Raw genomic sequence first — 14,766 nt, 5'->3', positions numbered from 1 at the left:
AGTATAACATCTATATAAATAAAAATGCAATGTTCGTTTGTGGGGTTAACATAACTCCAAAACCACTGGACGAATTGACACCAAATTTGGACACAAGACACCTAACAACCCAATGTATGTCCTTCGCTAAAAAAAAAATTGATTTTGTCATTTGGGAGTTGTAGTTGCTGGGATTTATAGTTCACCTACAATCAAAGAGCGTTCCGAACTCCACCAATGATGGAAATGAACCAAACATGGCATACAGGACTCCCATGATGAACAGAAAACACTAAAAAGATTTGGTCGGCACTGACCTTGGTTTTGGGAGTTGTAGTTCACCTACATCCAGAGAGCACCATGGACTCAAACAATGATGGATCTGGACCAAACTTGGCACGAATACTCAACATGCTCAAATATGAACATAGATGGAGTTTGGGGGAAATAGACCTTGACATTTGGGAGTTGAAGTTGCTGGGATTTATAGTTCACCTACAATCAAAGTGCATTCTGAACTCCACCAATGATGGAATTGGACTAAACATGGCATACAGGACTCCCATGATCAACAGAAAACACTAGAAGGGTTTGATGAGCATTGACCATGATTTTGGGAGCTGTAGTTCACCTACAAAGAACTCTTGTCTGCTGGAGCTAGGTGTGAATGTTTCAACTGACCACCTTGATATAATGGCCTGACAGTGCCTGGAGCAAACTTTTGTTGAGAGGTGATTAGATGTCCTTGTTTGTTTCCTCTCTGTTGTTGTGCTGTTGTAATTTTAGAGTTTTTTTAGGCCATTATATGCTAATCAAGGTGTTCAGTTGAAACATTCACACCTAGCTCCAGCAGACAAGAGTCCTTTGTCTCACCCTGGTCATTCCACAGATATATAAACCCTTTTTCCAATTCCAACAGACCTCACAACCTCTGAGGATGCTTGCCATAGATGCAGGCGAAACGTCAGGAGAGAGTGCCTCTAGAACATGGCCATATAGCCCAAAAAAACCTACAACAACCCAGTGATTCCAGCCATGAAAGCCTTCGACAATACAGTGATCATGACTACTTGCTGACTGGACAGTTGGTGGTTTTAATCCGCGGGATGGGGTGAGCTCCTGCTGTTAGCCCCAGCTCCTTCCAACCTAGCAGTTTGAAAACATGTAAATATGAGTAGACCAATAGGTACCACTTCAGTGGGAATGTCATGGTGCTCCATGCAGTCATGCTGGCCACATGACCTTGTAGGCGTCTATGGACAACGCCGGCTCTCCGGCTTAGAAATGGAGATGAGCACCAACCCCCAGAGTCGGACACAACTAGACTTAATGTCAAGGGACACCTTTACCTTTACCTTTAGGATGATATATACCAGGCACCCCACCAACAAGAGAAAGTTTCTACCGTGTGGGCCACATGCAGGGTGAGCTCCTGCTGTCAGCCCCAGCTCCTTCCAACCTAACAGTTTAAAAACATGCAAATGTGAGTAGATCAATAGGTACCACTTCAGTGGGAATGTCATGGTGCTCCATGCAGTCATGCTGGCCACATGACCTTGTAGGTGTCTATGGACAACGCCGGCTCTCCGGCTTAGAAATGGAGATGAGCACCAACCCCCAGAGTCGGACACAACTAGACTTAATGTCAAGGGACACCTTTACCTTTACCTTTAAGATGATATATACCAGACAAGGGCAAAGTTTCTACCGTGTGGGCCACATGCAGGGTGAGCTCCTGCTGTCAGCCCCAGCTCCTTCCAACCTAGCAGTTTGAAAACATGCAAATGTGAGTAGATCAATAGGTACTGCTTCGATGGCGCTCCATGGAGTCCATGCCAGCCACATTTCTGGGGATGAGCACCACCCTCCAGAGTTGGACACGTCTAGACTTAATGCCAGGGGAAACCTTTACCTTTCCTTTGGGTGCTTTAAAATGCATGCCAGTCGTGTTGCGTAGTGCAATCTGCTCAGGGCGATGTTAAGACAGAGCAACCATGACTGGGAGGTTTCTGCTTGCAGAGAGAGAAAGCGGCCATTGTCTGGCGGCGACACAGAGGAGAGATTGTGCCAGGCCAACGCTTTCGCGCTCTCCGCCTTGTTGCCGCTGGGCACCTGCAGCTGGCTCTGTCCCTTGTTCTCAGCCGGAATGTTTTCCATTGTGGTGGGTGGTGCCACCACGCTGTACCAAGGGCAAGGAAGGCTTCCCATGCCCTTCTCGGCCGGGAACTCAATGCCAGTGGCTGGTTTCGCTCAGGGATGGGAGTGTATGCCGACCGTGTGTCCACACTGTAGGGTTAATGCAGTTCGGCACCACTTTCGTTGCCATGGTTCAGCACTATGAAATCCTGGGAGTTTGGGAAAAAAGCCTCCTTTTGGAATATGGGCAGCACAATTTTTGTTCCTCCATTATCAATGTCATTTCCTTATTGGTTCTATCATAACAATATGGGGAAAGTATATGAAACTGCAAAAACTTTGTGTAGCACCTTTTGCTAGGAATTACTAGGTCTATGTTCATCTGCCACTTCTATGGGTCGCTGTGAGTTTTTTGGGTTGTATGGACATGTTCCATCATCATCATTATTTGAAACACAACAAGATGGGTACACAGCAAACAAGATCACTCTGCTGACTGTTGTATTGGATCCCACGTCAGACACTTCCCAAGTGTCTAGGACTGTGTGATGTATCGGATCGTGCTCTTACCTACAAGAAGCATTGCCTGAACATCAAGCAAAAAGTGGGTGCCAGAAACAACATGATACGCAAGCTGACTGGCACAACCTGGGGATCACAACCAGACACAGTGAAGACATCTGCCCTTGCGCTGCTCTACTCCGCTGCTGAGTATGCATGCCCAGTGTGGAACACATCTCACCACACTAAAAGTGGATGTGGCTCTTAATGAGACATGCTGCATTATCACGGGGTGTCTGCGCCCTACACCACTGGAGAAATTACACTGTCTAGCCGGTATTGCACCACCTGACATCCGCCGGGAAGTGGCAGCCAATAGTGAAAGGACCAAGGCAGAGACATCTCCAGCTCATCCCCTGTTTAGGTATCAGCCAGCACGTCAACGACTCAAATCCAGACATAGTTTTCTAAGATCTACAGAGTCACTCGCTGGAACACCTCAGCAAGTGAGAGTCCAAAAGTGGCAGGCTCAAACCCAGAAACTCAATCAATGGCTGATACCAAATGAGAGACTCCCCCCTGGGCACACAGAGGACTGGGCGACTTGGAAGGCACTGAACAGACTGCGCTCTGGCACCACGAGATGCAGAGCCAACCTTCAGAAATGGGGCCACAAAGTGGAATCCACGACATGCGAGTGCGGAGAAAAGCAAACCACTGACCACTTGCTGCAATGCAACCTGAGCCCTGCCACATGCACCATGGAGGACCTTCTTGCGGCAACACCAGAGGCACTCCAAGTGGCCAGATACTGGTCAAAGGACATTTAATCAACTACAATTTTGTATTTTCTCTGTTTGTTTGCTTTGTTCTGTTAGAAATGTAATATATTTGACTGGCTGCCCTGACACGAGAAATAAATAAATAAATAAATAATCGGTGAGTAATGCGTGCAGATCCCAGTAAGGTAGCCTTTTGTAGCTGGCAGATGGTAATTTTGTCAGTGCTGATTGTTTTTAAGTGCAGGCCAAGGTCTTTAGGCACTGCACCCAGTGTGCCGATCACCACTGGGACCACCTTTACTGGCTTGTGCCAGACTTTGCAGTTCCATCTTTCAATCCTCATCTTGTGTCAGCTTTTCCAGTTGTTTCTCTTCAATCATGCTGTCACCTGGGATTGCAACATCGACGATCCATCCTTTGTTTTTTAACACAATCATGAGGTCAGGAGTATTCTGCTATTATTATTATTATTATTATTATGTGTATTTACCCCCTACCTTTTCTCTCTACAAAGAGACCCCAAAAATGGGTTGCTGTGAGTTTTCCGGGCTATCTGGCCATGTTCCAGAAGCATTCTCAGGGCTAGCTAATAATCAGGGCCAGCTAACACCTCCCAACAAAGAATTCCCCCAGGTAGTAAGCAGCCAGGCTTTGAAGCTGCAATGCTGTTCAATGCTAATCAAGGTGGCCAATTGCAACATCCACACTTGCTTCCAACAGAGAAGAGTTCTTTCTCCCACCCTGGACATCATTCCACAGATATATAAACCCCACTTGCCTTGTTTCCAATAGACCTCACAACCTCTGAGGATGCCCACCATAGATGTGGGTGAAATGTCAGGAGAGAGTGCTTCTGGCCAGAAAATGCACAGCATCCCAGTGATTCTGGTCATGAAAGCCTTCGAGAACACCCACCCAGAGTGGCTTACAGTAAAACTAACACAATACAATTTCAAACCTGGAGCCCCCGGTGGCGCAGTGGGTTAAACCCCTGTGTTGGCAGGACTGAAGACTGACAGGTCATAGGTTCGAATCCGGGGAGAGCGTGGATGAGCTCCCTTTGTCAGCTCCAGCTCCCCATGCGGGGACATGAGAGAAGCCTCCCACAAGGATGGTAAAACATCAAAACATCTGGGCATCCACTGGGCAACATCCTTGCAAACGGCCAATTCTCTCACACCAGAAGCAACTTACAGTTTCTCAAGTTGCTCCTGACACGAAAAAAAACCCTTTTGCAATTGTTTTTCAATGAGTATCTCATCAAGTCTCAACCGATTCAAACATATGTGTTCTCGAAGGCTTTCATGTCCAAAATCACTGGGTTGCTGTGAGTTTTCTGTCCGAAATCACTGGGTTGCTGTGAGGCTGTCTGGCCATGTTCCAGAAGCATTCTCTCCTGACATTTTGCCCACATCTATGGCAGGCATCCTCATAGGTTGCTTGAAATAGCTTAACGAGGGGATATAAAGTTCCAAGTGTGGGAAATATAGTCAGATGAAGCATCGTTTTAGAATCCTGCTACGTTCTGGTTCTTGTCTCATGGAAGTTTTGCCTAGAAGATTCATGTTTAAGGATTTTTTGTTCCATGGTTTGACTCTTGGTCTCTGGTGATTGTATACGCCTTTTGATTTTGTTAGAGAAGAGTGGACTTTGTTTTGGACTTTGCTGAACCTTACCTTGGACTAATTTGTTCCTGCTTGTCTTCTTCCCTAATTGGATTTACCTATTCCTTTAAAGTGTTTTTTTACTTTGCTGTTTTTACTTATCTTCAATAAAAGGATTGTTTTTTCCCTACTCAGCGTGTGGTGTTTGCTGAACCTTACCTTGGACTAATTTGCTCCTACTTGTCTTCTTCCCTAATTGGATTTACCTATTCCTTTAAAGTGTTTTTTTACTTTGCTGTTTTTACTTATCTTCAATAAAAGGATTGTTTTTTCCCTTCTCAACGTGTGGTGTTTGCTGAACCTTACCTTGGACTAATTTGTTCCTGCTTGCCTTCTTCCCTAATTGGATTTACCTATTCCTTTAAAGTGTTTTATTTTTTTACTTTGCTGTTTTTACTTATCTTCAATAAAAGGATTGTTTTTTTTTCCTACTCAGCATGTGGTGTTTTAAAATCAGAGGGCTATTCCTGTCCTGGAGTGCAACAGCCTCGTAATTCTGTTTCCTTTTCCTTCCCTGTAGCGTACTCCATCCCCATCCACAAGTATTGCTTCCCGCTGCTCTTTGTGGTGGGAATGGGCATCTGGTCTTTCCTGGAATATTTCATCCACCGCTTCATCTTCCACATGAAGCCGCCCGCCAGCAACTACTACCTGATCACCTTCCATTTTCTGCTCCATGGGCAGCATCACAAGGTAATTTCAGAAGGTAGAAGGAACAGGCGTTTGTGGAATCTATTTTTGGAATACAAAACCTAAGAGACTGGTATGGGTTTGGATAGAGGCAGTGAGCTTCAACCCAGATATCGCTCTGTAACCATTGTTCCTGGGTTATAAATATCATTTCCTAATTGGTTCTATCATAAAAACATGGGGAAAGTTTGTTAAGCTGCACAAACTTTGTTTCTGCGGAAGGGACACCCTGCTCTAACATATTTTGCTGTAGTTTTTCAATCTCCTAGACCAGGTATGGGCTAACCCAGGCCCGGGGGCTGGATGCAGCTACTTGGGCTCTTTTCTCATGCCTTCCTCTCTCACACCATATTTTCCTTCCTTCCTTCCTTCCTTCCTTCCTTCCTTCCTTCCTTCCTTCCTTCCTCCTTCCCTTCCTTCCTTACCTCCTTCTTTCTCCCTCCCTCCTTCCTTCCCTTCCACCCTTTTGTCCTTCCTTCGTTCCCTCTTTTCTCCCTCTTTCCCTCTCTTCCTTCCTTCCTTCTCTCTCTTCCTTCCTTCCCTTTTGTCTTTCTTCCCTCCCTCCATTCCCTTCCACCCTTCCATCCTTCTGTCTTTTCCTCCTTTCCTTCTGCTTTATTTCTTCATTTCTTCCCTTCTACCTTTTGTTTCTTTCTTTCCTTCCTTCCCTTCTTCTTTTTTCTTTCTTTCTTTTCTTCTTTCTTTCTTTTTTCCTCTTCCTCCCTTTTTTCATCTCCTTCCTTTCTTCCTCATTTCCTTCTTTTCTTCTTTCTTCCTTTCTTTCTTCCCTCCCTCCCTTCCTTCCTGCCTTCCTTCCCTTCTTCTTTCCTTTCTTCTCTTCTACCTTTTGTTTGTTTGTTTTTTTCTTTCTTTTTTCCTTCCTTCCTTCCTTCCTTCCTTCTTTCGTTCCTTCCCTTCTTCCTTTTCCTTTCTTTCTTTTCTTCTTTCTTTCTTTTTCTCTTCCTTCCTTTCTTCATCACCTTCTTTCCTTCTTTCCTTCCTTCCTTCCTTCCTTCTTTCCTTCTTTCCTTCCTCATTTCCTCATTTCCTTCTTTTCTTCCTTCTTTCTTTCTTCCCTCCCTGCCTTCCTTCCCTTCTTCTTTTCTACCTTCCTTCCTTTCTTTACTTCTTTTTCCTTCCTCTCTCTCCTTCCTCCCTTCCTTCATCTCCTTCCTTTCCTCCTTCCTTTCTTCCTTATTCACTTCCTTCTTTTCTTCCTTCTTCCTTCCCTTTCTTCCTTCCTTCCTGCCTTCCTTTTTTTCTTTCCTTTCTTTACTTCTTCCTTATTTTCTACCTTCCTTTCTTCCTTTACTCCTTCTTTCCTTCCCTCCCTTTTGTATTTTCCTCCCACCCATCATTCTCTTCCACCCTTCCTTCCATCTTTCTCTCCCTCCCTCCCTCCTTCTCTTCCTCCCTTCCTTCCCTTTTCCCTTCCTCCTTTCTTCCTGAGGGATGTTTAGCTGGGAGAAGAGAAGGTCAAGAAGAAACATAAGCACCATCTTTCAAGATTTCAAAGGGTGTGCTGTTGAGGAGGAGAGGGAAAACTGACTTTCTTCTGCTCTAGAGACCAGGGCACAAGAAGGGAGCAATAGTTTCAAATGGCAGAGAAAGAGATTCGACTGAAAACACGAGGAAGATCTTCCTGGAGAGGGGCCTAGGCTGCTTGGGAGTTTGGTGGAGTCTCCTTCTCTGGAGGCTTTTCTGCAGAGGCTGTCTATCAGGAGTGCTTTGACTGTGCCTTCTTGCCTGGCAGGGGGTTGGACTGGATGGCCCTTGAGGGTCTCTTCCAGCTCTAGGATTCTATATCAGGAGTAGGCAATACGGGGTCTCATGGAGACACCTTTTCTCTCCCGTCCACCACCTCATCCTGACCAAGGCCAACCCTTTTGGTGTCCAAACATGTCCTTCAAAAGAGACGAGGAAGGGAAGGAAAGGGTAGGGAGGGGGCTTGGAGAGAACCCCCTCCCTCCCAGCCCACCCACCATGTTCCAGCCCACCATGAAGCCCCCAATTCAGCCTAGTTGTGGCACAAAAACAAATGTTCTGGAGCATAACAAATGTTTTCCAAGCAAGGACTGCACAATTAAGCAGGAACAACACTTTCAAACAAAACACTTTCCAAATGTTGTTGAATAGTTTATATTCAACGAAACGAGTTAGTTGTCCTTTCCTTGAATTGTTAGTTGGCCCAACTAATTGAGTACCTTCAACGGGTGCAACATGTCTGCGGTTTTGCATTGCACAATTGACTCAATGAATTGGCTCAGCTGCTCAATTGCACTGTGATGGATTGCTTTTGGTAGCTAAGGGAACAACTACACAATAGAACAAACTTTGGGCAAACTTTGGCCGGGTCGTGTGACTGAGACAACCTTGGTTGCCTTAGTACAGTGGTTCACAACCTTCCTAACACCACAACCCCTTAATACAGTTCCTCATGTTGTGGTGACCCCCAATCATAAAATTATTTTTGTTGCTACTTCATAACTGTGATTTTGCTACTATTATGAAGAAATATCTGATATGCAGGATGTATGTTCATTCACGGGACCAAATTTGGCACTAATACCTGATATGTCCACTTTTGAATTCTGGTGGGGTTGCGGGGGATTGATTTTGTCATTTAGGAGTTGTAGTTGCTGGGATTTATAGTTCACCTACAATCAAAGAGCATTCTGAACTCCACCAACGATGGAATTGAGCCAAACTTGGCACACAGAACTCCCATGACCAACAGAAAATACTGGAAGGGTTTGGTGGGCATTGACCTTGAGTTTGGGAAGTGTAGTTCATCTATATCCAGAGAATGGGAGTATTTATTAAAAAAACAAAAGGAAAGACTGTCTTTTTCTAATAAATAGTGTGATGAATTACCTAAGCTGCTTCGGCTGCTCCTCCTCCTCCTGGTGCTGCTGAGCTGCTCTCAGTCCCACATCATGTGGGCACTTTTCACTCTGACTTGAAGCATAACCCTTTTGTCCTTCCTTCGTTCCCTCTTTTCTCCCTCCTTCCCTCTCTTCCTTCCTTCCTTCCTTCCTTCCTTCCTTCCTTCCTTCCTTCCTTCCTTCTCTCTCTTCCTTCCTTCCCATTTGTCTTTCTTCCCTCCCTCCATTCCCTTCCACCCTTCCATCCTTCTGTCTTTTCCTCCTTTCCTTCTGTTTTATTTCTTCCTTTCTTCCCTTCTACCTTTTGTTTCTTTCTTTCTTTCCTTCCTTCCCTTCTTCCTTTTTCTTTCTTTCTTTTTTCCTCTTCCTCCCTTTTTTCATCTCCTTCCTTTCTTCCTTCATTCCTTCCATTCTTCCTTTGTTTCTTCCTTCCTTCCTCATTTCCTTCTTTTCTTCTTTTCTTCTTTTTCTTTCTTTCTTCCCTCCCTCCCTTCCTTCCTGCCTTCCTTCTCTTCTTCTTTCCTTTCTTCTCTTCTACCTTTTGTTTGTTTGTTTTTTCTTTCTTTCCTTCCTTCCTTCCTTCTTCCTTCTTTCTTCCCTTCCCTTCTTCCTTTTCCTTTCTTTCTTTTCTTCTTTCTTTCTTTTTCTCTTCCTTCCTTTCTTCATCACCTTCTTTCCTTCTTTCCTTCCTTCCTTCTTTCCTTCTTTCCTTCCTCATTTCCTCATTTCCTTCTTTTCTTCCTTCTTTCTTTCTTCCCTCCCTGCCTTCCTTCCCTTCTTCCTTCCCTTCTTCTTTTCTACCTTCCTTCCTTTCTTCTTTTCCTTTCTCTCTCTCCTTCCTCCCTTCCTTCATCTCCTTCCTTTCCTCCTTCCTTTCTTCCTTATTCACTTCCTTCTTTTCTTCCTTCTTCCTTCCCTTTCTTCCTTCCTTCCTGCCTTCCTTTTTTTCTTTCCTTTCTTTCCTTCTTCCTTATTTTCTACCTTCCTTTCTTCCTTTACTCCTTCTTTCCTTCCCTCCCTTTTGTATTTTCCTCCCACCCATCATTCTCTTCCACCCTTCCTTCCATCTTTCTCTCCCTCCCTCCCTCCTTCTCTTCCTCCCTTCCTTCTCTTTTCCCTTCCTCCTTTCCTCCTGAGGGATGTTTAGCTGGGAGAAAAGAAGGTCAAGAAGAAACATAAGCACCATCTTTCAAGATTTCAAAGGGTGTGCCATCGAGGAGGAGGGGGAAAACTGACTTTCTTCTGCTCTAGAGACCAGGGCACAAGAAGGGAGCAATAGTTTCAAATGGCAGGGAAAGAGATTCGACTGAAAACACGAGGAAGATCTTCCTGGAGAGGAGCCCAGGCTGCCTGGGAGTGTGGTGGAGTCTCCTTCTCTGGAGGCTTTTCTGCAGAGGCTGTCTATCAGGAGTGCTTTGACTGTGCCTTCTTGCCTGGCAGGGGGTTGGACTGGATGGCCCTTGAGGGTCTCTTCCAGCTCTAGGATTCTATATCAGGAGTAGGCAATACGGGGTCTCATGGAGACACCTTTTCTCTCCCGTCCACCACCTCATCCTGACCAAGGCCAACCCTTTTGGTGTCCAAACATGTCCTTCAAAAGAGACGAGGAAGGGAAGGAAAGGGTAGGGAGGGGGCTTGGAGAGAACCCCCTCCCTCCCAGCCCACCCACCATGTTCCAGCCCACCATGAAGCCCCCAATTCAGCCTAGTTGTGGCACAAAAACAAATGTTCTGGAGCATAACAAATGTTTTCCAAGCAAGGACTGCACAATTAAGCAGGAACAACACTTTCAAACAAAACACTTTCCAAATGTTGTTGAATAGTTTATATTCAACCAAACGAGTTAGTTGTCCTTTCCTTGAATTGTTAGTTGGCCCAACTAATTGAGTACCTTCAACGGGTGCAACATCTCTGTGGTTTTGCATTGCATAATTGACTCAATGAATTGGCTCAGCTGCTCAATTGCACTGTGATGGATTGCTTTTGGTAGTTAAGGGAGCAACTACACAACAGAACAAACTTTGGGCAAACTTTGTCTCGGTACATGGTACCGAGACAGCCTTGGTCACCTTAGTACAGTAGTTCTCAACCTTCCTAACGCCGCGACCCCTTAATACAATTCCTCATGTTGTGGTGACCCCCAATCATAAAATTATTTTTGTTGCTACTTCATAACTGTGATTTTGCAACTATTATGAATAAATATCTGATATGCAGGATGTATTTTCATTCACGGGACCCAATTTGGCACTAATACCCGATACGTCCAAATTTGAATTCTGGTGGGGTTGCAGGGGATTGATTTTGTCATTTAGGAGTTGTAGTTGCTGGGATTTATAGTTCACCTACAATCAAAGAGCATTCCGAACTCCACCAACGATGGAATTGAGCCAAACTTGGCACACAGAACTCCCATGACCAACAGAAAATACTGGAAGGGGTTGGTGGGCATTGACCTTGAGTTTGGGAGATGTAGTTCATCTATATCCAGAGAATGGGAGTATTTATAAAAAAAAGAAAAGGAAAGACTGTCTTTTTCTAATAAATAGTGTGATGAATTACCTAAGCTGCTTCGGCTGCTCCTCCTCCTCCTGGTGCTGCTGGGCTGCTCTCAGTCCCACACTTTTCACTCTGACTTGAAGCCTACCTTGAATGCCTCGCTCTCTCGCCATCTGGCAAACACGTGGGGCAGCCGGGGGACTCCACACGAAGCCTGGCCTGGCGTGAAGCCTGCCTTGCCTGCCCCGTGCCCTCACTGGATGGCGAGAGAGCGAGGCAGGCAAGGCAGGCTTCACACCAGGCCAGGCCTCACATGGAGGTCCCCTCACCTGCCCCGCACCCTCTCCGGATGGTGAGAGATCGAGGCAGGTGAGGCGGACAAGGAGCCTACGACCCCTCTGAAATGGTCAGGCAACACCCCTGGGGGTTGCGACCCCCAGGTTGAGTACCGCTGCCTTAGTAGATGATCTATCCCAGGAACTGGACAGGGGGAGTGTGTCCCTGTTGGTTCTGCTGGACCTCACGGTGGCCTTCAATACCGTTGACCACAGTATCCTTCTGGGACCCTCGCAGGGATGGGTCTTGGAGGTACCGTTCTGCAGTGGCTCCAATCCTTCCTAGAGGACCATTCCCAGAAGGTGTTGATTGGAGACACCTGCTCGACCCCACAGCCATTGTCCTGTGGGGTCCTTCAGGGCTCAATACTATCTCCCTTGTTGTTTAACATCTACATGAAGCCATTGGGTGAGATCGTCCGAAGTTTTGGAGTCTGATGCCATCTGTACGCAGATGACGTCCAACTCTATCGCTCATTTCCACCAGATGCTAAGGATGCTGTCCAAGTCCTGAACCGGTGCCTGGCCGCTGTGATGAGGGTGAGCAAATTGAAGTTGAATCCAGACAAGACAGAGGTCCTCCTGGTCAGTCACAAGGCCGAACAGGGTATAGGGTTACAACCTGTGCTGGATAGGGTTACACTCCCACTGAAGATGCAGGTTCGCAGCTTGGGAGTGATCCTGGATGTATTGTTGAGTCTGGAATCCCAGGTTTTGCTGGTGACCAGGGGAGCATTTGCACAGTTAAAGCTTGTGCACCAGCTGCACCCATACCTTGAGAAGTCTGACTTGGCCACGGTGGTCCACGCTCTGGTTACATCCCATATAGACTACTGCAGCACTCTCTATGTGGGGCTGCCTTTGAAGACTGTTCAGAAGCTTCAAATGGTCCAGGTTGTAACAGGAGTGGCACTCAGGGAGCACACAACTCCTCTGTTGTGCCAACTCCACTGGCTGCCAGTTTGCTACCAAACACAATTCAAAGTGCTGGCTTTAGCCTATAAAGCCCTAACGATTCCGGCCCAGCTTACCTGTCCAAACATATCTCTCCTTATGAACCATCCAGGAATTTAAGATTGGCTGGGGAGGCCCTGCTCTCAATCCCGCCTTCCTCCCAGTCGTGATTGGTGGGGACGAGAGACGGAGCTTTCTCAGTGGTGGCCCCGCGGCTGTAGAACTCCCTTCACAGGGATATTAAATTGGCACCCTACTGTAGCGAATTTGTTGATCTATGCTAAATTTTTGAGGTATAGCTCTATGTTGCAATGTGGCAGAATTGGTAGAACTAGGGTAGCAACAGTAGAGGCAAGATTAATTTGCATACGTGCAGCCGATTGGTCGTATGCAGATGAGTGTAGGCCAGGATTTGAAAGGGCCACTGAGCCAGAATGGCAGTTGCGGGTAAGAGAGCTGAACATTCCAAAGGGGCGGAGTTAAGTTTAAAAATAGGCAGTTAGAGAGTCAAAAAGTTTGAGTTAGGGATTCCTGTTTGTGAAGGACAGTTAGGAATTTCTGTGAGAGAAAAGCAGTTAGGGAAATGGAGCTTAAGTTTTAAGGAAAATAAAGAAGTGCCAGTGTGGTTTAAGGCGGAAAATAGTCCTGTCAAGAGTGTATGAAAAAGTAACATATTTGTTTATGTGAAACAGTTGAAGTTTGATAAGAAAAGTTAACTAAGTGAATGATATTGAATGTAAGACTCAAGACTGTAACAGAACACACAAATGTAACCATAAGCGTTGGAGCCAGAAGCTATAAATAAACTTTGTTACTTCGTTTACTACAAGAGTGTCTCAAGCCTGTAATATAAAAGCCTCAAGGAAAAAGCTCACAAGTAAGCCCCAGCCAATTTAAAAAGGGGAAAATACATCAATACAAGGCAGTAAAAAGATTTAAAAGAAAATATTTTCCCCCCACATCGTCACACGTAAAAAGACACCTGTAAAAGGACATGAAGTAGTGAAAGGTCTCCCCACCTAACTTCTGACCTTTTGGAAATTAGTAAAAATCAGGGCTCTTCAAGCAAGCTTTTGGTAACACAGCATATTTGGATAAATACAGTGTGATGAAATAATGAACACGGAACAGCTTAGACTATGCAAATAGATAAGGAGTCGAACTGGTAGACATTAATTTTTATACTTTTAATTGGTTTTTATATGGATTTTTAATTATGTCATATGAAATGTTTTAAATTGATATGTATCTATGTATGTATGTATGTTTATGGCATCTAATTGTTGCCAATATGTACCCCGCCCCGAGTCGCCTTCGGGTTGAAAAAAGTGGGATAAAAAGAGTTTGCAAAACTGAAAGCAGTTTAAAGTGGCGTCAAACCACATTCGTTCTGCAGTGTAGACACACACTAAGTTAGGTTTAGCAACTGCGCTGAGTTGGAGCATTTAGCAATTCGTTGCCTCTCATTAAAAAAAGATGCCCACAATAATATTCTCGGAATGTGCATGCGTTGACTAGTTGAACATGCTTCGTACAAATTGGGGCAACGGAATCCCACGCAGGGATGAAATAAGTGCTTTTCTTTGTGCGAAAGCAAGGGAAAAAAGTCATTCCAGCTATTCACAGCCGAGCATCTTTGATTTGCTAGTGTCTACTGTTGCTGCATTGTGTGTTCATTGCGCACTAAAGCACAGATTTAACTCTGTTTGTGGGCTTGGTGTGTTCCTAGTCGTTCCTTCTTTAACTGGAAGCAGAAATGTTCTGTTCTTGGTTCGAAAGTGTTATTTCCTGTTTCATGGTGAGGTCCTTACTTTGGGTTAAACCACTGAGCTGCTGAACTTGCTGATTGAGGTTCGAATCTAGGAAGCAGGGTGAGCTTCCACTGTCAGCCCCAGCTTCTGCCAACCTAGCAGTTCGAAAACATGCAAATGTGAGTAGATCAATAGGTACCGCTCCAGCAGGAAGGTAAGGGCTCTCCGTGCAGTCAGAAACTGGGCCTAAAAATGGGAGCTCACCGCACTCCCTGGATTTGAACTGGCGACCTTTCGGTCAGCAAGTTCAGCAGCTCAGCGGTTTAACCCATTGTGCCACCAGGTCCCCATACTAATAATAATTGGGCAGAAGCTGGACCTAACAATGGGAGCTCACCGCACTCCCTGGATTTGAACCGGCGACCTTTCGGTCAGCAAGTTCAGCAGCTCAGCGGTTTAACCCACTGCGACACCAGGGTCCCCATACTAATAATAATTGGGCAGAAGCTGGACCTAACAATGGGAGCTCACCGCACTCCCTGGATTTGAACCGGCGACCTTTCGGTCAGCAAGTTCAGCAGCTCAGCGGT

The 14,766-nt window shown here is 45.6% G+C and overlaps 1 protein-coding gene across 1 annotated transcript in view; it reads left to right on the top strand.

The window, feature by feature from the left end:
- Positions 1–5,582: 5,582 nt before the first annotated feature.
- Positions 5,583–14,766, top strand: part of LOC137095794 (fatty acid 2-hydroxylase-like) — a gene marked incomplete at its 5' end in the record, with an annotated part of 22,289 nt that continues 13,105 nt past the window's right edge. The window contains one exon of the mRNA XM_067462545.1: positions 5,583–5,755. Coding sequence (XP_067318646.1) covers positions 5,583–5,755 — 173 coding nt within the window. The remainder of the gene's footprint in view (positions 5,756–14,766) is intronic.

The sequence above is a fragment of the Anolis sagrei genome, unplaced genomic scaffold, assembly GCF_037176765.1.
Source record: "Anolis sagrei isolate rAnoSag1 unplaced genomic scaffold, rAnoSag1.mat MAT_SCAFFOLD_27, whole genome shotgun sequence".
Taxonomy (NCBI): domain Eukaryota; kingdom Metazoa; phylum Chordata; class Lepidosauria; order Squamata; family Dactyloidae; genus Anolis; species Anolis sagrei.
Note: the sequence above shows the minus strand (reverse complement) of the source record. Positions and strands in the feature narration are given on the sequence as shown.